This window comes from Gasterosteus aculeatus, chromosome 7 (genome assembly GCF_964276395.1).
Source record: "Gasterosteus aculeatus chromosome 7, fGasAcu3.hap1.1, whole genome shotgun sequence".
Lineage (NCBI taxonomy): Eukaryota > Metazoa > Chordata > Actinopteri > Perciformes > Gasterosteidae > Gasterosteus > Gasterosteus aculeatus.
In genome coordinates this window covers 25,874,747-25,900,889 of record NC_135694.1, presented here as the reverse complement: position 1 = coordinate 25,900,889, position 26,143 = coordinate 25,874,747, and the positions used below count along the sequence as shown (strand labels likewise).

The following is a 26,143-nucleotide window of genomic DNA, read 5'->3' as shown; positions in this document are numbered from 1 at the left end:
AGTACACTCGGGCCGAAGCAGAAAAAGAACACGGTGAGCCGGTTCTGCTCTCTCTCCGCTTGCCTGTTTGCCGTTGTGTGTGACTGAGGACAGGATGGTGCGCAGAGTCTTCACCCCCATGGCGATGTCCAGCAAGTGGCAGGCGAAGAAGAAGTTGTTGTAGTGGCCGAGCAGAGACATTATTGTGTACCAACAGAGATACAGGAAGGTCTGCAAAGAAATGACAAGGACGGTTATTTCAGTTCTCAGGTGCCGTGTTGGGCTCAGATAAAGGAGTGTAAAGTATGCTGCATTGTGCAATATACATGTAAATATGCGTTTACTTACGCCATCTGTGAACACAACGCCAAATTTCCAGATTTGGTACTTGATGTCAATGGTGGTCGTCCTAAAAAGAAACAACACTGGTTGAACTCCGTTTAGCCGCTGCACTCTTTCTACCGTTATAGATGCCGGGGATTGACTCATTTTTATGTCAGACAATATGATCTCTGCCTCTGATATTCCTCCGGACGAGAGCCTGCTGGCTCTTTTGTTGTTAGAAGTCATTTGAAGAAAAAGACAAAAAGTACTCTACCATGAAAACACTGAGGTGTCGGGTTCCTCCTGCTTCTTCTCGTGTTGTTGACTCACATCCAAAGAGGCTAAATCAACACCCAGGAGCTCAGCAATTCTTTCTCTGCCATAAATGTCGCCGTACTTGTCCAAAACCTGGACAAGGGCATCGCATTACACACTGGCAGGATCCACAGAACCCATTTCATATCACCTGACCTCAAACCCAACTCACCTTTCTCTTTACAAATTTATCCCAATAGTTGTTCGGGAAAGAGCTTAGAAGAAGAAAACACTGTTAAATGACTCAATTGAGAGAGAAACCTTGGTATTTAAAATGATGATTGATGTCTGGTACTTAATCTCTACACTATTAAGTAAGAAGCATCTAATAGGATACAACTGTATTTTTGTATCAACATACGGTGTGTTCAGGACCAGCCGGTCCCACTGGCCCTTAATGTCATCATCCTCAGGCTGCTCGGTGATGAAGAGGCCGTCAAACTCCAATTTTCTTGCAAGTTCTTTCTCCCTTTTAAAGATCACCAGTGGAATCTGACGACAAAAAATCATTGCAAATCCTGTTGATCTGTTTTGGATAAAGTTTTGGAATCAAAATCTGCAGTTGGGCTAAAAAAAAAGTTTTCCAAGATTCAGTTTTTATAAATACGTCTGTATGTATTAATGTAAGTTAAACGTATAACATTTGACACACTAAACTGTGAGCCTCATACCTTGAGGCAGTTGTAGCCAATGATGCAGATGAATGAGATGACTGTGTGCAGGGCAGCGACGAAGGTCAACGTCGGCTGCATGTAGCCGGTGCTCTCCTCCAGATAGAAATAAATGGCCACCTCTTCCTCGTCCTCATCGCCTTCATTCATCCCAGATCCCTCAGCCTCTTCCCCCGAGCCTTCAAAGAACCCGGAGCCTTCGAACAGGCCGCTTCCCTCCGACAGCCCGGATCCCTCCATCTCCTCACCCTCAGGCGGGGAGTCGGACACCTGAAGGGAACAGAAGAACGTAGAGGAAAGACCCGCTTGGCTCAGTGAGGCGTTGTTTGACCGACCCTCAAGGCAGCTGACAGCAATGAAGTAACAAAGAAAGAGTTTGATTTGCTTATCGGATACGCGGAGAAATACAAGAGGTGGAACCTTGTAGAAGAGCAGAATGAAGTTCAGGGCAAACGCCAGGAACAACGCCAAAAACCGCAAGTTGTAGAAGTTTCTGGAGAGGTAGTTCTACAAGAGAGAGATGGACATTGTTAGCAAGGAAGAGTGACTTTGAAATGATGCAATAAAATGAATGCTGAAACAATCTCCAGCAAACGTGTCACCATGAATTTATTTCTTTGGTTTTCAAGCTCATTCCAGATCTGAAAACCTCCTTCCCGCTTCGGCTTCTTTTCCTTCTTTTTAGGAGACTTCTTTCGCTCTTCTGGCTTTTCTTCCTCTTTACTCTGGGATTCTTTCTCTGCATTCTCAACACTCACACCCAAACACAGTGAGCTTATTATTTTATGCGTTTCATTAACATGAAAATCCAGTCATGGTTGCATCTGTTTGCTTATGTCTCTCCTCTCCACATCCCCTTGAGAGGCCCAGGTCTGTCCTGTATAAGAAATACTACAACATTAATGTTAATGTTGATGAGGGAGTCTGTTGAATAAATTGCTGCATGGAAATGTTAAACATAATAATATTATGATTTGATTAAAATATTGCCATCCAGACTCTTACTCTGCCTTTTCAGGTTTTGGAGGAGGTTCCTCAACAGGCTCAGGTGGCTTCTGGCTGGCTTCAGTCTCTTCTGGTGGCTGAAACAGAACAAACACAGTTCACACTGCTTCCCTTTCACCTTCTTAATTTTGTGTCTGTCAAAAAAAAAAAGGTGGCATAGATTTTGAGCTGGATTTCAAACCACTAAGGAACTGGATGGGTAACCATTGAGGCATTTGCTACATATTTGTTTTCCCCAAAGGCGCATTAAACTCACCACTTTTCTCTTTGTTATGGGAGTTCCTTCAGGTGTTGGAGGTTCAACCGTTGATTCGACGCCCATGTCTCCGAGTCCACCAGGAGCATCAACGCCTGCTACCCTCCCGCCCTCTTTTTCCTGGCTATCCTCCTCTTCCTCCTCTCCGCTCCCAGTCTCCCCAGTGTCCGTAACCCCTCCAGTGTCTTGTTCCTCCGTCCTTGGCTCCCCCGGTCCGTCTCCGTGCACGTCATCCTGCGTGGGATCCGGCATGCTCGCTAGAATCTCGGTGACGGTGATATTTTTGGCGCCCTCCACCAGGCCGCCTCCAAACAGCGTCTGCCAGATGATCATGAAGAAGCCTTTGCACACGTTGTAAATGAAGTGTAGTATACTCATTAGGATGGTCCAGAAAAAGGTAGACAGAGCCACCACGATCTCCTTGAAGCTCATCTTTCTCACTCTGCGGTACTGTCGCCGCAGGTTGCGGAAGGTGAAGATGCTGAAGAAGCACAGCACGCTGTTCACGAAATCTGCAAAGGCGGAGCTCGACTCGGGCTGCCCTTCCTCTCCGTTGCTGTCCTCGTCGCCTCCCCCTCCTCCGCTCGCTCCGCCTCCTGCTCCTCCCTCGCCCCCGGCTTCGTCCGCTTCATCATCTTCCTCCCCCTTCCCCTCTTCCTCCTGCTCGGAAATCTGCGAGGCGATGTTCATCTCAAAGATGGTGTCCTCACAGAAGTTCACAAACATCTCCATCTTCTCCGACTCTCCGCCCTCGTTGACAACGTCGAAGATGAACTGTCGCTTGGACTCTCTGACCTGCGGCATCTCCCACTGTTTGCGGTTGACTTCGGTGATTTCAAAGTAGATGCGTTCGATCTTTCTGCTGGCGCCCATGATCTCGATGCGGCCCAAGAAGGGCCGGAAGTAGTTCAGCACGCTATCTGCTTGTTCCAGGAAGTTCTGTAGCCGGACGTCGTGGGGGACGTGCTCGGAGAGGTTGGTGAGGAGCACCGCGATGTTGAAGCCGATGTCCTTGGCGGGTTCCTGAAAGCGATTGGCGAACTCCTCGTAGTGGATCATGTCGTTCTCGTCTGCCTCCGAGCAGGACAACAGAAACTGGATCTCAGAGTGGGAGTACTGTTTCTGGCTGTCCATGGCCTTCTGGAAGTCCTTCTTGGAGATCAGCCCTCGGGGATCTGTGACGTAATCGCGGAAAGCATCCGAAGCCACAATGTCTTTCAGTTTGAGGAACATGTCGAAGAACTTGAGGATCATCTCCACGTTGCTGGAGGACTCCACCAGCATGTCTACCATCTGGCGCGCTATTGTACCATTAACCACGTTGCCTGAATAATAAAGAGTCAAATTAAAACTGACATTTGAAGAGATCAAAAAGATGAATACGGGTTAAATAAAAAAGTCCTTTACCCTCTAACAATGAGAGCAACATAACGACCATGTCTTTCTGTAGATCGAGAAGCTCCTTCAGCAGACCAATCTGGCTGGAGTCCTTTTGCAATGAAAAGATTCACAAGACATTACAATAATGGAAACTGATTTTTAATCATCATCAAACATTAGGGGTTAGCGTGGTTTTATAGAGATGGAATAGTTATTAATGTAATAATTAATGGAGTGGAATTCAGGAGTCAGTTGTTATCACACAAAATTATTTTAACACAGTAACAAAGACGGGGCTGCAGCCAACAGCCAGGCCTTCATGCTGGTTCAGGAAAACGTATGTAAAGCTGAAGTATTGTTTGAACTTTGTCGTTAATTTCCGTTTCTATAAATGAATTCTACAAGTTTAAGGTCAATTATTTATACATCCGGATTGTGAGCGACTGTTTGTGAGAACGAAGAACAAACACATTGGCATCTATCAACAGTCCTCACTGTAAACAAACACAGGACTTCCTGCTGACTCCTCACTCAATTTATTACGAGCAAGAACTCAGTGGAGCTTTTCCTCTGTAACGAAGAAGAGAACACTTTGTGATGCACATTCACAGCCTGATGCTAAAGATGCCACTGGTCGCTACCAACCAAAACACAATTTGAGTTGGATTGCAATTAGTTGCTTGCTGCGATATATTCATATATGTATTATATAAATATATGCTAGTGTTATGTTAACGCTTAAATGGGGTTATTAACCAAAGCCACAGAGAACACAAAACACAATTAAAAAGCATGTTCCTTCAGGTCAATTATTAGTGGGTAAAAAATTGCAACACAATCCTAACTAGAGTTACATGTGCGCACAAAAAGAAATGTTAATGTATATTCCAACACCAATAATCTTGTATTAAAATGTGTACTCCACATTGGAGGTTTAAAGTCAATCCTTCTCTCAGAAAGTTTTGTAGACACCTGCTTTTTTGTTATAAAGTGATCCAAAACGATGTTTGTTAGTCCCAATATTAAATAGTCAACAATGAAATTTCCTGTGATGTGCATAATAATTGCTGTTGAAGTCAAATGCCTTGAAAAAGATACACTGATTATTGTAGTAGAACAGCAATTTGCTACTATTTGGGATGTACAGCAGATCAAGTAATGTGTAATAGCAGATGTGGAATGTTTAGGTCTCAAAATATGTTTACCTGCATTATAAAAATGTTACCTTTAATAGCCGTCAAAAATAAATGTCAACATCTGGATGAAATGTTAATTAATTGGTGGCAGTATAGAAAAGAAATATAAAACAGGTTTTCAGTTTCAGGGAAGAAAGTATCTTCCAAATCGCTTTTAGGATCATATATGTGCTTCAATGATCTGTGTGGTGTGTAAAAGTCTAAGCATGTAGGATTAACGCAGATGTATTGGCAGAACTGGAATATAATAATATATAAGTGTTTTCATTAGTGCATAATAACAGGAAACCAAGATTCATTGTGTTGTTGTTAGCTTAGAATGATCCATTAATCCATCTAAATAGGGAGCGGGTCGTCTTCATGGAGCCCGCCATGTTACCTGAAGGTCACGTATGTTTTCTACACAGAGAGCGGAGGGGCAGTCAGGAGGTTTAAACTGCCACATGACTCAGTGTGTCGTTGAAAAGAGCAAACGTATGCATCTAGCAAACTAGATACATTACATCTCAAGCAAGAAACTAAAGGCTTTGTTTTCATTTCCATTATATACAAACTCCCGATTAAAAGCAGGTGAGTATAAAACAACCTGATAAGGGAAACCAACACTGAATAAATTACAAACTAGTAAACACAATATCACATCAATAGATTAATAAAATGGATACATACTTTACCCTGTATTGAGCATGTGGAAGACAGTTTAAATGGTAGATCAATGATTCAGTAAATTACATTACATTTTAAATGTTTTCTTTAGTCAAACAGTAAAACAATGTTTGGGCTAGTACAGATCTGCACACCAAATAATAACCTATAATACAACACTAACTCACTTTCACACAATTCACTTCATTTTGGGGATTTAAACATTTAAAATATGGCCTGTTCACTGGTTTACCAAAATATTTAAAATATATTTTGACTACAAGACAAAAGAGCTGATACTTCAGGCCAAGAAGGAACGAACATGGGAAAGTAACACTGCGTTAGTCGTCGTGTGTCTTTGGAGTACGCTGAGCTGGCAACTCATGAACGAAATATGGCTCGGCTCCTAACTTGTACGATTAAAGGTTTACGCATGCAGAACATTGTGCTAATAGTAAAGGAGTGCTATTAGACAGTCATCCACACCAGATGGAAAGCCATGTGATTTCCCCTCAAAGCATTTTGACCTTTCATCCTTTATGCTGAAATGTGATTCCACACTTTCGGCGAGGTTTGTTTGTTAAATAGTTGAGTGGCCTTTAATGTGAATTTAAAGAACCACCATAAAACCAGCTCACACTGGAAATACAAAAAAAAAGTTGAAATACTTGCAAGAAATGCTCAGTGACTTTGTTCTCTAAATGTAACATTCAGGCTTAATCAAAGAAAAGGGAAACTGGCCACCTACGTTTAAAAGCATGTTTATGAGGCTTGTGACAATATGGTTTGCATGTCTCCACAGAAAGACATCCTCAAAGCCTCAGCAGTGATGGGGGGGGGGGTGGGGGGGGGTGTTGAACAAACCTCTATTATCGTCCCTTTACAGAAATCGACTGCAAAAAGCATTTGACTTGAATGCTTTCGCTTTAGGCTTTCAGGGCCGCTTGTCGCTTTCTGTCGCTACAACTGACTGATATGTCATGATTTTTAAAGTTGTAGGACTTATTTATTCGGTCTGACTTTCTTTTGGAAAATGTCAGCAAATAAACAGCTTGTGCGTACCTGTGCCAGCTTCATCATCATATGGGCAAACACATGAAGGAACCCGACGATTGCGTCCCACAGCCTGCTGTGGGCCAGGGACTGCTGGTTTCCAGTGCACGGACCCTGAAGGAAGGAAACTGTGTGTTACACACGAGAAGCAACCAGCAAGTGTAAATCCCCGACCGGTTCACATCTTACCTGAATGTATTCAGTTAAGCTGTTGAAAATCTGTTTTGCCACCGTCATCGCTTTGGAGAAATTCTTTTTGCCTGGTTCATCAATGATGTCCTTGCCGGAGTAATACCAGTAGAAATCACTGATAGACTCCTTAGTTGTTAAAAAAAAAAAAAAAAAACATGAGGACAAATTGAATATTTCCAATTTTAAAATTCTGGTTTATTATTTGAGTACTTCAAATTCATGACCGGACGCACTTCAGCACTTCTCATTACACACGTAGCTTTGTGTAATGTAATGCAATGTATTATTTTTAGGCTAAATGTAAAGTTGCACCTGGAGTCTGAGGAGGTAGTCTACGGTGCAGATGATGATGTTGATGGTCGTTGTGCTGCCCGTCTGTGTCCGCAAGTAGTTCTGGAAATCTGCAGAAAAGAAGAGATCCTTTTCAAAAGTAGTAATGCTCAACAATCCTAACTTGGTTGAAATCCCTAACTTGGTTTGAATTAAATTGTACTGTCATTTGAAGCACCGAGTCCCTCTCACCGTTATTGTGACCCTCGCACAGCAGCTGCAGGAAACGGAAGAGGTCACAGGTAAACTCATCATCTGACATCACCTTCTCATCTAAGAAAAGAAAAAAACAAAAGACACTGTCAATGTCAATGTCTGCCTTAAAGTGAAGCGTGTTTAAACGGCTGTGAGGCGACGTCTTGTCCGCTGCATCTTCGGCACTATTAGGCTCGAAAAGTGGTGCACATGTGGACTTACTGCTGCCCTCCTCTGAGACCATGCCCAGGCCCTCGGCCTTGTTCTGCCTCTCAAAGGCATTGAGATCCAGGACGCTGAAGAGATCATAGACTCATTATTAAAACACAACTCTTGTGTATTGTGAATTGTGTTTATCAATTGAGAGCTGACCTGCATGTCTGCATCAGTGCCTGGACACTCAAAAAGAAGCCAACATCCTTTTTGTCCCTCAAGTACTCCAGCATTTTCTGACATAAAAGAAGAGGTAATCCACATCAGTGTTTTTTTAAAAGGTAACTTCATATTTAAAATGACAAAATGTTTAGAGAACACATACCCGTTGAACCACATTGTTTCCTCCGTTGAGGATGGAGATACCCAGTTTGAGGGTTGTAGTCACCATTGGTCCAGTCTCACCTAAATGGAAAAAGATGAATTCATAAACCTGCCAGGAGCAAAACGAATCACTGTACAAGTTGGGATGGAAATAATGCGGACCGAATATGTGGATCAAGGCTACCTTTGCATGCACTGATCATCTGCAGGACCATCTCTGCAGCGCCACGATTATGAAGTCTGGACTGCTGGTACAAGAGCCTTTGTTTCTCCATTTCTTTATCCTGGGGGGGACACAGACATCATGAGCATTTGGTGCTGTCAAATGTCACACAGAGAATTTAAATAGAATGAGTGGAATTTAATATTCAGTGGCAATCTTAAATTGCACAATGGAAGACTGAAGTGACGTGCAACTCAGTGGCCAGAAAACATCTAAAGTGCTGTTCGATCAACAGCAATGAACTATGTACAGTGCCCCTGAAGTCAGGGCATCTCAAGGATAACGTTAATTTACCTATGCACATCCGACAGTTAAGGGCAATTATTTATACTGTATGTACAGTAAATAAATGAATAAAAGGGATCCACTCTATCTGTTCATATTCTCAATTTCATTTCACATTCACTCTCCTTTCACCCAAGTCCCTGTCATTTCTATTTTTCACAGTTCAATCAACTTACCATGTTTTTGGTCCATATCTGCCGCACTACTCATCTGTACATAACATTACTTTTAAGATACATTCAATATCAATTGGTAAGTTTTGTGATAAACAAAACCGATGCCATGTCATGCTGTTTCCCTCTTTTCTTTATCACAGTTAAGTTTCCTCTCTCTTCCATGTGTACGTTACACACACATCTGCATTATGGGTTGTTACTGTATATGGAAAGTACCTCGTTGACTCTTGCACACATTCTGACACCCAACTTTATTAGTCATGGAGTTGTTACTCTACTTGTTCACGTTTGCTGGCTGGAGCAAGCGTTAGACTACAGGAAACAGCCCCATCAGCGTAGCATTTTAGCCGTATTCTTTACCAAAGTGTCTTTATTGCAGCAGCCCTGCAAATAAGACACTTAATAAGAGCTGCAATCCTTTTGTTTCGGAGATATTTCATTAGCATTTCATGGCCTTTGCCTTAAGGAATGGTTTGAAGAACAAAAAAACAACAACATTAAATTGTCTCTAAATGGCCTTTAATCTGTTGGATGACTGTTGTATTTATAGATTATAGATTGGAGCCAACTGTTAATGAAATGCCATTTGTAGAAAGAATGGCGATCAAATAAATATCTCTGAATTCAGAGGACAAACTGACACTCCTCTGATCAGCCACATCACAAATCAACTTGTAACATCCCACATTCTGATCCTAAACCCCCCCCCACCCGTCCCTCCCTTCCCACTTCCAACCCCCCTCCCCCGCTCCCACGTATGCCTGTTCGTGCTCTACCCGCTATGTGTCGTGCAGTTTGACCTCGACCTCCGGTCCCTGACTCTCTGCTTCAACCTGATTGTGAACTATGCACCATGTTGGATGTGTGTGTGACTTTTAAGCCTGTGCGTGTGTGTGTGTGTGTGTGTGTGTGTGTGTGTGTGAGTACTGTTTACTGCAGCTATATGTGCTGTACATGTTGCATGTTCTACACTGGCTTTCACTGTAGTCTGTCAGTACGCTATGTGAGTGGGGGAAGGGCACATTGATCAGTCGCATTCAGTTAATGAAGACTGCTGTTATGAAGGTGAGAGGGGTTACATGGAGCCATGGGGAAAGAGACAGAGAGAGAGAACAATGGGACAGCTATATAAACTGGGAGGAATGACATTACTAGTCAATGAGTTTGTGTTAAATCACATCCACAATCAGTTTCATTTCAAAGGCCTTCAATAACATATATTGTATTCTCTAGTCTTTTCATTTAGTATGTCTAACTCCCCAGTTTGATATGAGCCCTCAAATGTTTTGAAGGCATTTTTGCATTAATAATTTTTTTTAACAAAACAGAAATTCTTTATGGTCAGACAAACAACAATCATTCTGTATAGATGAGCTTCATTCACTTTTACCAGTGAAGTCAACACTGGATGTGTCAGCGATTCCAGAGTCTGAGTCTACTAAACGTATCACGTGGAAATTAGTAAAGCTGCTCTTTGCTTTCAAAGTAAACCATGAAGCATGAAGAGCCCTGTCTGTAAGAATAGAGGAATGGACCATTTTACTTTCAGATTGTTTGATTTCAAAAGCATTTTATATTGTACATTAAGATGTGGTAAACATTTTTGAAGAGAATTGTTGTTAGTCTGATGATTATTAGTTTGATTATCTTCATTAATATTGTTGATGTTAAATTAAATTCATTTAATCTAATTTGACCCAATCCAGATTCGAGGCACACAAACAGGCAAAAATAGTTCTTCTGAAACCGTTAATGTACATTTAAATAATTGCTTTGCTGGACCCTGAAATGAGAAAACTATGACAGCCTTTTAGGAGAATTTGAAAAGATTAGGATGTACATAGTTCCAAAAAAAGAAACACATCTGGATTGGAGCTTAAGAATTTCTAAATCGAGCAACTCACAATAAACGACCAACATGCCGACAGAAGAGACAGAACACAGACAGAACAGACAGAGGGAATAAGACAAAACACAGAAAACGAGAGAGAGAGAGCGATAGAGAGAGAGATGTGCATGTGAAGTAATGCTCTGATAATGAGGTCACTCGGTGCGTTGGAGAGCTACCGCTCCACTGTGTTCCTGGTCCCTAGCCCCTGGTCGCCCATTACCAGTTCTGACTGTCGCACCTCAAAGGACATCTCATCCTCGGCATTTTCCACCATTTCCTCTCCCCCTTCTTCTTCCTCACCAATATGGCAACTCTACATGAAGGGAAGGAGAGAAAAAAAAAGAGTTTCAAAGTACATCTTGCATACAACTGAAAGCAAGTTCCGAAACCCTTTGCGATCACTCACCTTTGCCATAATTTCTGCATATGCCATATAAAGATGATCTGTATCGAGTTTACTGGAATTGAGAGAGGAGAAGACGATCGGTAAGCAAGGATTAACGTTCTCCACGTTACAGCAGTGAGGACCCGTCTAACCTCTTTTCTGTTAGTGCAGTACGACTGAAATGCAGAATAAGCTGGTGGAGGGGATCCGGCTTGGTCTCTCGTTCCTCCTCTTCGTCACCTTCCTCCTGCTCCATTGCTTTCTGGGATGTAAAAGGAGAAATGGCATAGGCAAGAAAACAAACAAACAGTCGAGATGAAACGGAGGTGAGATGACACTCACGGATAAGTCATCAATCATCCTGTCCTCAAACGAGTAACCCTCAGAGTGAAGCCAGTTCCTTTTGTATCCCTCGAGGAACATGTTGGAAGCTCTGTGCCTGGAATACAGGGAAGAGAAATGAACCAACTTGAATTTGCAATCGACTACGCACATTTATCCTAAAACCCAACAATACTCCTCAATTCTGACCTTGGAATGTTGTAAAGCGGCGTCATCCTGAAGCAGGCGACTACGGCCCTGCGTCTCTGCTTGGACAGCAGTTTGTGCCACACCATCTTCTTGGATTTAAACGGGTGCTCCGTCTGTACAAGAGGAGGCGTACGTCAGCAAAGAGGCTAAAATAATCCCTACGCGGGACCTTTGCATGGAGGGCAGGAAGAGCCCATAAGGCTAATGTTTAGCTCTCGTTAAAAAAAGTGGATTCATTCATATCGCAATAAATACTGAGGTTTCCAATTACTATTGCAATATTGTCACTGTAACTGTGATGCAGCATCATTTGGTTTTTCTTTAACATATCTGATGCATATATAATCCATATTTATCAATGTGTCGCTCTTGTCCCACGTGACACGCGGTACGGGTACATTTGGCCACGCACCACTTCAAGGTGGTAGAGGACGGCCGACACCTCCTGAACCCTCTTGACGACCTTCATCGGAGCGTCGGCGTCTTCCGCCTTCCCCGCCATCTCCTTGTACAGGGCCATCTGCCAGCGCATGGACGGGTTGTCCACCTTCCAACAACACAGGGACACACAGAGCTTTCTGACGTGCAGGGCGACGGGTTATTATCACAAATCCGAGGGGAAGGGTTTGTGGTTTCTACCTTCCCCTGCAGATGAAGGTTGTGCTGCAGGAACTCTCTTACTTCTTCATCAGTGTCTCTCTGGAAAGTAAAACGTTTGATCAACTACTATCTCCCTAAAATGGTTTGGGAGGAGAAACTATTATGGAATGTTTTTTTAAGCAAAAGTGGCGAACATGATCGTAGAGCATCAAAGTAATGCTTATGTCTATAATGGATTATAAACACTCTTAAAATACAATCAGCGTAGAGCAAAGTGAAATCATAGTTATAAGCACGTCTTAGTAACTATGATGCTTTCTAGACCAAATCATAAAAAAATTAAAAAGCATCCTAAAATCAGAGATACGGTCAAATTTCATCATCAGTCACCAACATTTCTTTACAATACAACTGTTGGGTTTTGCTTCAGTTAAAGTGAAAAGTTGTTACATGAATTTCATATTTTTACTTGAAGCAAATAGTGACTTTCAACCATATGATTATACACTATAAACAAATACATAATGAAAAATGATCCTTTATCATTAGATACATCTTTAGAAACTGTTATCACGAATGTGTGTGTCATATTTGTGTTTATAGTTTTAATTACACAGTGGCACAAGCATATTATGAGGTATTAGGAGCGTATAATGCATCATAGACATGTGCATCACAGCAAGTGTTTCTAATTCTCTAAAGGTCAGAAAAAACTACCAAAGAGTATCTGATCTTGGCCAAGTTGATAAGCTCCTGATCGGCGGGAGAGCACATGTTGAGGCCTATGGGGAGCATCTTTTTCAAGGCAGCCACAATAAGTGACGTCTGCACAGAGTAACGATCTCCCCGTCTTTTCTTCTTGGTACGTTCAGTGTCTGAGCCTCCGCCCTGAGAAAAAGGCACAATAACCAGAAAGCATTCACAACATCTCAGAAAAAGCCAAAAGTATGACAAGGCTGTATCGGACACGTCTCAACTATTGTTTTCATTCATTCGATGTATTTGCTTCTGCACTTCTCACAACATCAACAGACAATTGATAAAGATTCATGACAAACATAACATAAACATGTTGATTTTTTTCTTTTTACAAAACATTGAACATAATCCTACCTTTTAGTGATGATTGAGCACTAAACAGTACTGCGAGCGGTTCATTATAACAGATCTCTCCATGTAGAAATACCCACACAACAGTTCCTATTAAACATGTTACTGTCAACAGCGTCTAAAGAAAAAGTAAGTGACTACATTTCAACGGCTATTTGCTGTTATTCCCCAAATATATAAAAATCACTGTTTCTCTGAGCTCAGACTGGTCAGTAGAGGGTATTGTGAAAATGTGTGGGCAAAGTGGGGATATCGCTAGCTTGGGGAAGGGAAGCTGAAAGGAATGGGTCTTATAAGAAATAAAATCAGTGAAATCGCATCTACAAAACATGCAAAAGGAAAACAGATTTCGTTCCATTCAGCATTCCACGAACACCAGCCAGGACGAACGCATAACAGCAGGCCTCGGTGAACGGTTAAAATATTAGATGAAGTTACATAACGGAACTCTTGAAATTAGAGTGAGCGTCAGTAAGCAGGCTGTCACGACCACGCGGCTGCTGCAACACAAAGCGCTCTACGGGACGCGTTGCTGTTCTGTTTCTGTGAGAGTTCAGTCCTTCTGTTGTCTGCTCTTTCTGGAGTCCTCCACGATGTGCGAGTGCGTGTGTGTAAGACCATACGATATACATACATATATATACATACATATATATATATATATATAAACGCATTTCGTAATGCGAATTTAGTCTATTATGCGCGCTCTATTTGAGCCACAGATGTTCAGACAGCGGGGTCCTGCAGTAACAGCCCCCACGCGGGAAAAGTGTAGAGCGCAACGTCGCTGAACAGATTGAAAGGCTTCCAATGGGTAAATCTAACTCTGGGATTGGGTGACTGTGTTGATAAACGCTATTAATATTAATCATTACCACTCAAGTGCTGCTAGTAATGGTGCCTAATGTGGTCCACCGAACGTTACAAAATCACAAGTTGGTAATTATTGTGTTGTTTACAGTGTATAAACCCTGTAGTTATATAATGACTATCATCCTATATGATCCTACAGGTAGATCTCTTAATTAATAAAAATTCAGACACATACGTGAAGTCTGAAATGTAAAGCGAACACAACAAGCTGGTTACAGGCTTCCTGAAAGCAACCTTTGCGTTATAAGTGTTTGTTGGGATGTCATTGCATGATAAATACAATTAAGACAATCCCAGAGGCCGTACGCTCACTATCAGAGTTAAACATCAGTTCCAGCGTTTAACTAATTCAGCTCATCAGCCACTGATTCTGCTTCAATTCAGAGACAAACGCAAGTGTGTTACGGGAGACTAGTTCGAAGGGTGCAAAGCCTTTTGGGGGAATAATGTGGATAATAGGAATGAATTAATGTATGTTAGGTCCATGGTCATTTTGAACACATCCTAAAGAGGGAACGGATGTTTTCCAGAAAACTGCTTCAGTGATGTTAAGCATCAAGGCATGTGTTAGTGTGGATACTAGGAGGTGTAAAGGAAAGTAAACCATGACGTGCCATGGCATTTCCTGGGAGGAGAGAAGAAAGAGCACAGAGAAGACTAACATCATCCCCTAGTGGCAAAAAGCTGCATTAAAAGAAGCTACAGGTCAACCATCCTTCAATAAAAATAAAACAAAAAGACATACTAAAAGACTCCACCTCAACTATGATCAAAAAAGAGCAAACTCAAGTGACGGGATGATGGCACTGCGCTCTCACTGCCACCTCGGGCTCGGTGCAGAGCCCAGTGCCATGAGCCCAACTCTACAGCTGAGTTCTTTCATCAAGCGTCTCCAGACTCCCCCCCTCACACACTGGCAGGACTGGGGACGGCCCGCAGATGGGGCGTGCCCTTTCGTCCGGTGGTCCTTAATGAGAATGATGTGTGTTTCTTCGTAGTGCATTGTGATTAAAGTGTATCCTTGTGTACAAAATGTTGAACCAGACCAAGACTTTGAAGACAGAAATCCGTGGTTTTGTGTAAGACATCAAGAGTCGGTAACCAAGTGCAGAGACTCGTTTACTGCAGCGTAGCAATACTTGAGAATACGTGAAGATCAATACCTATGCTCCTTTTAGAAGCTACTGCCTCGGATTTTCATATTATATTAATAAATATGACTATTTGTAGCAATCACAAATTCTCAACTGAGTTTTCTTTTTTGCTAGACAAAAGCATTCATGACGAAGCATATGCAGAGAAAGGTATTTGTCCCCGGCACGGAATTAGTTGTCTCGGGGAAATGTCTCTTTCCGACTGGAGTGTGCACATCTGTGAGCGCTAGTGGGTGGGTCTGCTTGTGTGTTTTGCAAGTGTGTGAGTGTGTGGGGGGGGGGATCAGATATGCCAGTGTGCTGGAGAGGTTGATGAAAAGCTCCCCCAAAGTGAGGTGCCATGCGGTCAGCACAGCGGTCGTGCAGGAACAACGTCTAACCTCTGAGTCCCCGCCCTGGAAACCCATCCGCAACCCAAAAGAAGAGAACAGGGGACAGCCAAAGAAAGAATATTGTTAACACATCTGCTATCTTTTTTTTAATTTTTTTAAATGGGAATAAATATCAAACCTCCAAAAGTTGTTTAACGATATCAAACGTAGCCCAATAAAACAAGGACATTAGAAATAGAACACATTCAAAATCAGAATCCACCAGAAAACAAGGCTCTGAAATCCTGTACCTGGTGCAGAAGGTCCTCAGGTGCATTTCTGTATAATGATATAATGGTTTCAATGTCCTACAGCTAAACTAAAAGGGTAGTAGCAGTTTAATAAATGCCCATTTATACCTGGCTGAAAAGAGTTTGTAAAGTTACTAAATCTGTAAAGTAACTAAAAAGTAAGGGCACAAAAAAAAAACATGTACAGTTGTTACCCAATAAGTCAACTTGAGATCTGATCCTAAACCTGTCCGCCTATAATCTACTCACCTTGCTCATTTTGCTTTTGCTGTCAGCGGTGAGGAATGACATGTTGTTGATCTCATTCATCACAACAAAGTTCTGCTCCTCTCGTTTGAAGTTCTACAACAGACAGAAATGGATCGCGATTGAAATCACAGTTCTGGGTGTGAGCTGCAACAAGTGGCGGCATTCAGCGGTCAAACGGACAAAACTCACATGAGATTTGGACCAGAAAATAAAGACCTCTCCAACCATTCGGAAGAGCTCTTCAGCATCCGGGTCGGGGCATGTCAGCCATCTCGCCCTGTAGCAGAACAAATTACATTGAGGCTCCGCAGAGCTCGGCTAATGGACTTCGTGTGAAAATATACGCACAATGTTTTAACTCTGTTTGTGCCTAACAAGACTCGCAGTGAGATTCACGTGTTTGTAATTGTATTGTACCTGTTGTTGTCCACGTAGCGAATAAGTAGAGGGTAGAGGGCATACAAGTCTCTACAGAGGACGGCGAACTCGTCCCGTATGGTCCCGTCTTCCTCGTCCCCCTCCGATTTGCCCTCCATCCGCAGGTGGTCCTCTTCAGCCACCACCTTCGAAGTGCGTTTCTTCAGCTTCTCCATCGTGGGGATGAAGTGGGATTTGAGCATTTCCGGCTTCGCCCTGCTGACAATGGGCTGGGAGAACACTACGACAGAAAACAAAAGGCGTCATCTCATCCGTACACGCGCTTTGCTCCGGTGTACAATGTGGAGCATTAATTGAGTTCAAGATGCTGCTCACCAGCCAAACGCTTCATCCAAGAAGCTTCATCGATACCCAAGTTGTTGACAACAATTTTCATGATGCTGCCCAGCAGCTGATTCAGGTGTTCGGATGTGACATCCGTGCAGATCTGGCCCTCCATCTCAGGGAAGTTCTCCAGTCCTCTCTCCCACCAGCGGGGCAGGTAGTTGCACAGCATGGGCAGGGTGATTTCAATCACATGAGGCATCTCGGTGTAACGAGCCCCCGACTCCGCCAAGTCCCCAATCTCCTTTAGCAGGGCGTCCAGCTCTGGAATGTCTGGACATAATTCCTGGACCTCATTGGGAAGGCCCAAGACTTTAACAAGAGAGGGAGTCAAAGAAATTCAATTCAGGGACAAGACTTTGCACGAGAGAACACGAATGTGAGGAACGGGAAATGCACTCACTGGCTCTTTCTCTGGGTGTCTTGGTGGTGTAGACGGAGAAAGCATTGTATTCATTTTGATGGGGCTCTAAGTAAGCCACCGGCATTGCCGCTGCGAGGTGAGCCAAACATTCTCCCAGCGCTGGTCTCTGCCTGCAAATGGACAATTAAAAGAAAGAAGAAAAGAAAAGAAGAATGCTCCACTCAACTTCGACTTCTAATTAACTTTTCACATGTTTAACCGACCAAATATGTGATTACCTCTCGACATGGGGATTCTTGACAGTCCCAAGAGAGTAGATGCTGCACATGATGCGATAGCAGGACATCTGTAGGTCATCCACTGTGGGAGAGACGGCGAGGGCACAGTCAGGACACATTCATTAATATACACCCAGTAAAATCAGAAATGATACAAATATGAAAGCACTCACGCATGACATCATCTCCAAACTGGTGCTGAGCAATGTGATCAAACAGCGAGGTGAGCACAGGGAGCAGGGCGATGGTGGTGTAGTTTATGTTCTGGGAGACGCCTTTCACTTGCTGTAAAGGACAGAAGCAGCATATGACCGTGGACTGAACGGATATATTTAGGCTCCAAAGTGTAACGGATCATTTGCAACAGTCAGGTGTAGCAATATGTGCGAGGACCTTTTAAACTATTACCTGATTGCCTTTGGACACTTTGCCCAGTTTGAGATTCTCTACCATCTTCTCAATATCATCAGCAGCACTCTCAAAGAACGACCGCAGCCCAGCTTTCACAATCTCAGGGCCTGACTTCATTACTGTCCTAATGAATGAAATGAGAAAGATCATAATGAAAAACACAAACATATTCTCTATTACGGACATATGTATCCTGTGAGAAAAATAGAACCAAACCTTGCGTCCAACGACCGCGCCAAGATGTGAAGACAGTTAACGATTGCAGAAGCGTCCGTTCCTGCGCGCACAAAAACAGTTCTGCTGATACGAGGTAGAATTCCGATCAACACAGACCGCGAATGCACATTAAAACAACAGCATTCGTTTGCACCCGAGTGGTGGGAAAAATACAGTCAATTAAGAAAAGAAAAAGAAAAGTGTTTAGAAAGTGACATCTTACCAAAGAGAGAAACTCTGTGCCTCACCAGAGCAGACATTTTACAGAAGATACTAGGACGAGAAGGAAAGAAGAAAGTGAAGGATACGAAAATGCAGGGAAAAAAGAGACATTGATAAAAAGTGGGAAGCAAAATGAGAAAGAAATACATTACACAACATAGGAGAAGAGAGTGTTGTCAATATAAAAGACAGATCACCTGGCAATCATCTCCTTCTCTTTATTGGAAGAAAGCCCACCACTCCCCAGAACTTTTGCAGGAGTTGACAAGAAGTAGAGGCAGTGGTTTTTGAAATATTGGTTGATTAGAGGCATCAAGATCTGAGAGACAGAGAGAGTTTTCACAATTACTCTGAAAACACAGTGCAGGGATGAGGACAAGCAGAGTCTTGTTATCACATTAACTTTACACAAGTAAAGTGTCACCTTAGCAAAGAATTTGATTTCCTGCTCATGAGGAGACTTTTCCACTCTTCCACTGCTTACCACAGCCTCTGTAAACACAAGGCAAATATGCTATTGTTAGAGTTCCACTAGGAACAAACTGCTGTGTTAAGTTACATAAAGATGCTACAGAGTGCTCTCGATGATCCATGCTCCACGGTACCAAGATGAGCGATGAACTCCTGGGCAATTTCCATCCATTTCAACAGCTTCTGCAGGAAACCATAAGCAAATCGCTTCTCGATGGATGAGATGTCAGATTCCATATCTTTCAGGCCCCTAAAGGGAAACAGAACTTTTTGACTTGATCAACATAGGTAAAACCTTCTATGACCTTCTGGGCTGTAATCATCATTTGAATTTGAAAGTCATCCTAGGATTATATTTGCTAAGGCCACACAATTAACAGTTCCACTAGAAAACATGTTAATATCTCATAACAGCAGCATCGTTACCTTGTGCAGGCATATCCATTTAGCTGCAGGAACTTAAGCAGTTCATGAGCCTTCTCTCTATCTCGTGCCTTTTCTTTTGCTGTCAGAGTATCGTAGGGCACCAGCAGAGGATGTGTTCCACCTCCTACACAAAATCCAAACTCTTAAAAATGGCAATAGCCGAAATCTCTCATTCTCCAAACAGCACTGTATCCTCCACCAAATCAGATCTATATTTTACCTTTGGACTGCAGCTCCAACTTTTTCTTTCGTCCCCAGGTGTTGTGGTAATTTTCTGCCAGTTGCTCTGCCATAGACTGCAAATAGATGTAAAGTATGAATATTGATAAGAGGCAAAGATTACAGCACAAACGGTTCAAACGTGTACCTGCAGGTCTCTTGAGAGAGCCATGTGTGAGATATCAATGGGCTGTGGACTGTAGCCATGGCTCGGGTCATAGGTTGCCTACAAGAAAAATATATCGTTAAATGTTGCATGATAAGTATTAATGCTGTGATACAATGGCTAAGCATTAGAATTTAAGTGCTTTATACCTGGGCAGTTTGTGAAATTTTCCGTGATACTGCCTTCTTCTTATCTGACTCGTCTTCCTCTCTAGCTTTATCTAGGTTCCATTCCCATGCAATCATGGCTTTGACTGACTCTTTGATTGGCCAACGGTAGATCTCTTTGTCCTGTAGGGAAATAGTCAGTGTGATCAAATGCAGGCACAGATAAAGTAAAAGCACAGGAAGATTTAATGCACAGGGTGACCGTGGACACACCTTCTCCGAGAAGGTCTTGTATGGGCGAAGCATTGGATGAGTTTTTGCATTTTCATCGAGCGCCTCACCGTACGACCAGTTATTCTGGATCTGGAACAAACATGCAACGACATTATATGTTATAGCTGTCGTTTATTCCTACAAATATATGATTTCTCCTTATTTCAAGTGCATAATATAAAGCTCCTCCAATGGAACTAGTGTAGCATGTTGGTCCTGAATTGGCTGATGAATAGCATTAGTATGTTGTGAGTGATTACAAAGAGTGAAAACACATAGTTACACCTTTTCAAAGGCCCATCTATCATGTGTATATTCAGCATATTTGTTGATGAAGGAATCCAGTCTCTCTGGGATGATAGTGCTGTAGTTGGAGGAAAGAATCAGTCCATTATTAGCTCATTTTACAGAGAAATACTTTTTGTCTTTGCATCTATAACACAAGTCCTCTCACTTGGTGGTCTCTACTGGTTTAGGATCAAAGTTTCCCTCCGCATCCACTGATGCCTTTTTCTCTGTTTTTGAAGAGTAGCTGGCATCCACATAGTCGGGGGGAATGGCTCCAGCTATGGCGCAGATGCAAGGCATTGAAATCTTGAAAATCTCGGCGTCGAATTTCTGCAAACACAACAACAACAAGTTATTACAATACAACCATACACCATCCAATATACTGAAAATGTCAAATCAAGTATTGCAGCTCCACCTTGTGTGCTAACGATTCAAAGATCCCCCAAAACAGTTTGCGGGTCAGATGCAGCTCCTCTTCTGACGAAACTCCAAAGTTGGCCCAACCATTAGGGAGGCAATAATATTTCCAACAACGCTCATAGTGATTGGTCAAAAGCTGCAAGAAGCAAAAACGTACAAAAAAAAAAATCAACACCAGACGAGCATGTTTGTCATAGTTTTAAAATGTTTGAAGGATCCTTATACCTTCAGGGGCATTTTGGCGTACTCGTTGAGAATTGGCACATCAAACACCAGCCGTCTCAGCAGGTGCTGAAGCATCGATGGCCGTAGATGTCTGAAAGAAAGATAAAACTCCACTATGGACCTGGCTATGTTCAATTGCAAGAAATATTTGCCTGGAGAATAAACCCACTTGCACAGAGCCATTAGGCACTCTTCGATGATGTCCCTCTGGGCCTTTGTAAAGGCTCGTCCGCGAGATAGCCGGTAGATTGTGTGCAACATGGAGTCGATCATTATGGCTCGGTGGTCGCTGCCGGCGAAGAGCGGGGCGCACTTGGTGATGAGCGGCAGCACAGCAGAACACAGGTAGCGGTTCAATGCCAGGGCCATCTCCGTAGTGCCGAAAGAAACCTGTTGAAAGAGAAGTTCTGGGAGTGAATCGAGTTCAGCAGTGCGGTTATAATCCCGCTCGGCACAGCTCGTCAATTGTTCGAGGCTCACCGTGTCCAAAGAGGCAGCGGCTCTCATGTCAGGGAGAAAGCCCACCTCAAGCACGTGGAGCAAGAAATCCTGGTTGTCAATACCGTACACTCTGTCCAGAAACAGAACCATGGGAGCCTTGTGATCCGGCACAAAACTGGCGGACATCTTTGGTTCTATGATGCTGTTGTCTGAGCATGACATGAAGAAAACATTCAGGAACGGCAGAGGACACTTCCAACAATCATCGCTGATTAAAGACACCTATCTTCATAAATACAATATGTTTTCCCAGGTTTCTACCTTTTCCAAATGAAGGAATCTGAACAGAAAGGCTGATCACTCCAACAAGGTCCTCAATGGGGACCAGAGACCTCAGGATGGCTCTGATTCTCAGAGCCTCGCCCTTCCCAGCCTGGATCAACTGCAGAGACAAAAAATATAGATAATAGATTTCCCATCCCTGTTTTTCTTTCCTTCTCAAACTATTTGGTAAGTGCGGTGTGTTAGGTACTAAACAGCTTACATGCATCTCTGGAGCGCAGCGTCCCAGCAAGTCAATAAGGGCAGAGTAGAAGGACATGATGGCATTTCCCAGGTGCACCCTGTTCTCCTCTTGCTGCTCCTCTCCGCCAAACCTGCCAGAGAAAAAAGACAGCGGCGTTAAAGAAAATGTGTTACAGCAGCAGCAGAGAAGATAACGCACACTTTGGCTCCTCATTAAAGCGTTTCAAACCAATAGGAATTCAAACCAAGAGTTTCGTACATGGGAAAGCGTCTGTCTTTCTTAACACTAGGACCATCCCTTGCAGGGTCCTCGGATATTTTGATGGCCTCCTCTATTGCAGCCAGCAGACCATTACCGCCCTCTCCTCTCAGTGCCGGACCGAAGCACTCGGGCCTGCGAATGAGGAGACGCACCACCACATTGGCATTCTCTTCCACGCTCTCTCCTACGGGAGGGGGTAGAAAGACGGGTGTGAGTGGATATGATGGAGGAAACAGAAACGATGAGCATTAGAATTGAAATACTTCATTGTGCAGCAAATGATCTCACCATTGACAAACACAGCAAAACGGAGAAAGTCAAGGTATTTCTCTCCGCCACAAGGATTCCAGCCAATGTCCGGGTAGCCTTTGGACAGCAGCATTGGACAGCTCTGAAGTCCACATCCGGCTAAGTACTTCACCACCTGGAAAGACAACGGTGTACTCAATTGTTGAAGAGTTTTGTACAGTGCTTTTTTGGCACAATGATTGCGTTTTACCATTTCTAGATCCTGCTCTTGGAGAGCCAATGCCAGCTCGTTGTTGTCGATACAAGAGGCTGCCGCCACGTCCAGGGGAGTTGAGCCCCGCATTCCTTAAAGCACGCAATGCCCAGCTTAGTCACAGTTCACACGTCGAGAACAAGTCAACAGGAATACTGCCTCACTCAATAAAAAAAAAACAATCACCGAGGCCGATGCCGCTGTTTTGGAGAAGATAGCTGAGGTGGTCAAACATAGAGCGCTGATTTTGGCGACTGATGCGGCAGAAATAGCAGAGGAAACGGCAGCAGTTGGTCACCACTCGAGGGAATCTGATCTCCTATTGGGGGAAAAAGAAACATAAACTGCAAATGTAAAGCTAAGCAGGTCAGCTGGCCTATTCTCTACTCCTTGTTTATTGCTGGTAGTGATTTAAAGCAAGGTCGATGTATGTATTGAGCATGTTCGCAATGCAGTTGAGTGGAGCAAAAAAAACCTACTTTTGAGTCCCCGCCTCCGAGCACGTTGACCATGACCTCCATGACCGTTTCATGCATGCCCAAGGCTCGCATCAAGTTGGGGTGCTGATAGAAAACCTTGTTGCTCATGATGTTCCTGAGAAAGACCCAAATGAAGGTGGTTCCTATCACATGCGGTTATCCAAAAATGTACATGAAGGCTATAAGATATTGAGAATAAATCAAAACAGCATATTAACCCGATGCTTTGAATCATAAGTCTCTCCTCCTCCGGACCCATCTGGACTATGAGCAGAGAGCGGATCTGGCCCAGGCACTCCAGCAAGTCCATGGTGTCGTGGATTGATACTGCGTTGATGGTGTACGCCTTGGGAAGGGCCCGCATGAGCTCGCCTAGCCCATCGTACTGTCTGTGAAGGAGGCTGAACATCATACGCACCAGCTCAGGGTTCTGGATGAATGACTCCTGGGCCCAATGGATCATAGTATGGGAAATCAGCTCCTGCAATGTGCCTGGTTGAAAGAGAACAAAGAGTTAAGGAAAAATGTAAACTGTATTCCAGTTACTGCAGACTCAATTTGCTACTCCAAAACTGCTGAAAAGAATGTATTGGAATTTTCTGAGACAAATGTTGATACAAAGAAATTGCATTTGCTTGTGACAGGCAAAAGATGAGAGGCTCACTTGGCTTTTTGTCTTCCTGAGGTTCAGGCTCCACCTCGACCTTCTTCTCGCGGATTCTTTTCACCTTTTCCAATAAACGGACCAGTCGTCCACGGACAGAATTATCCACTTCTTCCTCTTGTTCTTCTTCCTCAATATGAACACCTAAGAGAGGTTCAAATGAGATACTTTCACGTTCACTCAAACCTGCCAACTGGAGTGATCCTCTCAAATGCGGATGCCGGTGGACTTGATGAAGACTGACCACAGTGACCCAGCAAGGCGTTGTGAAAAGTCATCAGAGCGTCGCGGACCTCATCAGGAACGGGGCACTCGTCATCCTCAGAACAGTTCTTGAAGTTCATGAGCATGTTGACCTGCACCACAGCAAGAAAAGTTCAAATCTGCTGCGAACAATTCCTGATCCTAGGAAGTGATATGATCTCTGTTGAGTTTCTCTAGTAGGCTTAACAAGGACCTGTTCTTCCATTTCAAGATTTTCTTTAACCAAATAATTATCAGCGACACATTCATGGGTGTACCTGCTCCTGCGGGGGGGAGCGGAATTCCCGGGTCTTGCGGGCTGTCTCAGCGGCACTCATGGTGAAGGCCAGCATGAGTTCATTGTAGCGATGCCTCTGGTTGCACTGTATGTGGCTGACAAACTGGTCTGAAAAAGAAGTGATGGCCTCCACCCTGTGACGTAGCTCACAGTCACAGAAATACTGCAGGAGAGTACACATCTAAGAGGAAAAAGGTAGAGTGAGTCATTCATTCGGTACTAACGAAGATAACTTAATAACTTACGACCAATCACACCTGCAGTTTGACAGACTCTGGTAGCTTCATCTGGAAGAGTCCTTGCTCCAGATGCTCTTCTTTATTCTCTTCTTTAATCTCTTTCTCTGTTTCCTCGGCTCCTTTCTCGCCATTCACTTGATCGGTCTCGTCCACTTTGCCTTCATGTGGCACAATCGAGTCAGTCTGTAATTTCTCATCTCCCTCAATTTCTTCCTCACCGTCTTCACCCAAGCCATCATCCTCAAATTCCTCTTCTTCTTCTTCTTCTTCTTCCCAGATGCTTTCCTGTTGATCTTCCTGCATGACTCCTTCTTTTGGGGTCGTCTTTTGTTCCTTCTGTTCCTTCACATTCACATTCTCCTCAGTAGGTTCCTCGGCCTGCTTGCCACTGAAGACTGTGGGCTCGAGCATCTTCAGGATGTGTGTGACATCTTCATCATCAAACACGCCCATGATGAGGAGGGTACTGATGAGCTTCAGGATTGGGACGAAATGAAACTCAACGCTACCTCCCACAGGATCTCTCATGGCTTGAACTCCATCTTGCACAGCCTCGGTCAGCATGTTCAGGGCCTTGGTCTTCAGCACCTGGAAATACAAATAATGATTATTACAGACTCCAGGGGTCCACGAAATGTCCCACCTGTCCCACCTCACCTGTAAGGGGATCACTGGACTCAGTGTGTAGATGTCCTGATCAGTCCCAACAAACCCAATGGAGGAGAAATGGAGTTTGGGGCGCAGACATGTGGTGAGGCCAACCCCAGGTAAAGCATGAGATTTGTCCGAGTACAGGGTGATGCTCCGTGTTTCATCCGTCATTGGCACTATGAATTCCTTGTTGGTTCCCAGCCGGTTCCTCTTGGCAGACTCCAGGTGCATGCTGATGAGCAGGTCATAGAAGCCGCTCCTCATGGGTCCGGGCAGGTAGGTGTCCTCGATGGCGTAGAAGAGCTGCGACTCATCCACGTGGCTGCACAGAGCGTGAGCCACTCGGTTGTTGCCCAAAGCGCACACTAAGCCGTAGAGCTTCAGAGTGTGATAGTGGAACTTCAGCAAGTCCATATGTTCAGAGAGCTCCAGGATGTCAATACACCTACAGGATACTAAACAGGTTAATATTTCCCTCCAAAAAAAGAAAACCATGACAACTCCTAACAATGCACTAGGTACATGCAGACCAATGCAGCTCTGACCTGCTTTCCTCTGGGATGTGGAGGGCCATCATGGTGAGAGGCTCTCGGCAGTGCACCACCCAGCCAAGTCTCTCACTAACACGACCTGTGTCTGGAGCCAGGAAGTGGTTGGGCATGCGGCTCCAGATGACCGGGGTTAACATCTGGACATCCAGTCTGGGTGGGCATTGGGGAACGGGATTCTTGCGTTCACTCCGAAACATGGCGGCTGAGATCGGCATTATGTTCTAAAAAGACAAGCATAGTAAGAAAAAATGATGTATTAT

General features: G+C 43.7%; 1 protein-coding gene across 4 annotated transcripts in view; it reads right to left on the bottom strand.

Moving 5' to 3' along the window:
• The window catches only part of LOC120822199 (ryanodine receptor 1), a 38,831-nt gene that overhangs the window by 1,455 nt on the left and 11,233 nt on the right, over window positions 1-26,143 (bottom strand). The window contains exons 35-100 of one of the 4 annotated variants that reach the window (XM_040181658.2): window positions 25,878-26,104; window positions 25,339-25,777; window positions 24,700-25,269; window positions 24,423-24,623; window positions 24,146-24,257; window positions 23,902-24,045; window positions 23,456-23,729; window positions 23,238-23,352; window positions 22,945-23,077; window positions 22,756-22,850; window positions 22,545-22,680; window positions 22,254-22,440; window positions 22,014-22,125; window positions 21,791-21,911; window positions 21,509-21,678; window positions 21,198-21,418; window positions 21,029-21,119; window positions 20,799-20,939; window positions 20,547-20,710; window positions 20,378-20,456; window positions 20,093-20,182; window positions 19,862-20,002; window positions 19,695-19,772; window positions 19,548-19,623; window positions 19,328-19,451; window positions 19,036-19,151; window positions 18,855-18,922; window positions 18,628-18,749; window positions 18,432-18,481; window positions 18,209-18,269; window positions 17,990-18,116; window positions 17,755-17,866; window positions 17,582-17,663; window positions 17,343-17,473; window positions 16,931-17,251; window positions 16,595-16,835; window positions 16,367-16,454; window positions 16,178-16,270; window positions 15,687-15,701; window positions 12,887-13,057; window positions 12,209-12,268; window positions 11,982-12,116; window positions 11,570-11,682; window positions 11,381-11,477; window positions 11,191-11,300; window positions 11,060-11,111; window positions 10,874-10,966; window positions 8,263-8,362; window positions 8,080-8,159; window positions 7,914-7,990; window positions 7,764-7,837; window positions 7,539-7,619; window positions 7,329-7,417; window positions 7,014-7,142; window positions 6,834-6,938; window positions 3,958-4,039; window positions 2,551-3,875; window positions 2,295-2,371; window positions 1,892-2,042; window positions 1,710-1,796; window positions 1,290-1,559; window positions 980-1,110; window positions 791-833; window positions 578-711; window positions 328-388; window positions 64-210 (exon numbers count right to left, since the gene is read on the bottom strand). In XM_040181658.2, the coding sequence (XP_040037592.2) occupies window positions 64-210; window positions 328-388; window positions 578-711; window positions 791-833; window positions 980-1,110; window positions 1,290-1,559; window positions 1,710-1,796; window positions 1,892-2,042; window positions 2,295-2,371; window positions 2,551-3,875; window positions 3,958-4,039; window positions 6,834-6,938; window positions 7,014-7,142; window positions 7,329-7,417; window positions 7,539-7,619; window positions 7,764-7,837; window positions 7,914-7,990; window positions 8,080-8,159; window positions 8,263-8,362; window positions 10,874-10,966; window positions 11,060-11,111; window positions 11,191-11,300; window positions 11,381-11,477; window positions 11,570-11,682; window positions 11,982-12,116; window positions 12,209-12,268; window positions 12,887-13,057; window positions 15,687-15,701; window positions 16,178-16,270; window positions 16,367-16,454; window positions 16,595-16,835; window positions 16,931-17,251; window positions 17,343-17,473; window positions 17,582-17,663; window positions 17,755-17,866; window positions 17,990-18,116; window positions 18,209-18,269; window positions 18,432-18,481; window positions 18,628-18,749; window positions 18,855-18,922; window positions 19,036-19,151; window positions 19,328-19,451; window positions 19,548-19,623; window positions 19,695-19,772; window positions 19,862-20,002; window positions 20,093-20,182; window positions 20,378-20,456; window positions 20,547-20,710; window positions 20,799-20,939; window positions 21,029-21,119; window positions 21,198-21,418; window positions 21,509-21,678; window positions 21,791-21,911; window positions 22,014-22,125; window positions 22,254-22,440; window positions 22,545-22,680; window positions 22,756-22,850; window positions 22,945-23,077; window positions 23,238-23,352; window positions 23,456-23,729; window positions 23,902-24,045; window positions 24,146-24,257; window positions 24,423-24,623; window positions 24,700-25,269; window positions 25,339-25,777; window positions 25,878-26,104 (9,942 nt within the window). The remainder of the gene's footprint in view (window positions 1-63; window positions 211-327; window positions 389-577; window positions 712-790; window positions 834-979; window positions 1,111-1,289; window positions 1,560-1,709; window positions 1,797-1,891; window positions 2,043-2,294; window positions 2,372-2,550; window positions 3,876-3,957; window positions 4,040-6,833; window positions 6,939-7,013; window positions 7,143-7,328; window positions 7,418-7,538; window positions 7,620-7,763; window positions 7,838-7,913; window positions 7,991-8,079; window positions 8,160-8,262; window positions 8,363-10,873; window positions 10,967-11,059; window positions 11,112-11,190; window positions 11,301-11,380; window positions 11,478-11,569; window positions 11,683-11,981; window positions 12,117-12,208; window positions 12,269-12,886; window positions 13,058-15,686; window positions 15,702-16,177; window positions 16,271-16,366; window positions 16,455-16,594; window positions 16,836-16,930; window positions 17,252-17,342; window positions 17,474-17,581; window positions 17,664-17,754; window positions 17,867-17,989; window positions 18,117-18,208; window positions 18,270-18,431; window positions 18,482-18,627; window positions 18,750-18,854; window positions 18,923-19,035; window positions 19,152-19,327; window positions 19,452-19,547; window positions 19,624-19,694; window positions 19,773-19,861; window positions 20,003-20,092; window positions 20,183-20,377; window positions 20,457-20,546; window positions 20,711-20,798; window positions 20,940-21,028; window positions 21,120-21,197; window positions 21,419-21,508; window positions 21,679-21,790; window positions 21,912-22,013; window positions 22,126-22,253; window positions 22,441-22,544; window positions 22,681-22,755; window positions 22,851-22,944; window positions 23,078-23,237; window positions 23,353-23,455; window positions 23,730-23,901; window positions 24,046-24,145; window positions 24,258-24,422; window positions 24,624-24,699; window positions 25,270-25,338; window positions 25,778-25,877; window positions 26,105-26,143) is intronic. The other 3 variants (XM_040181660.2, XM_040181659.2, XM_040181661.2) reach the window with 3 other exon arrangements.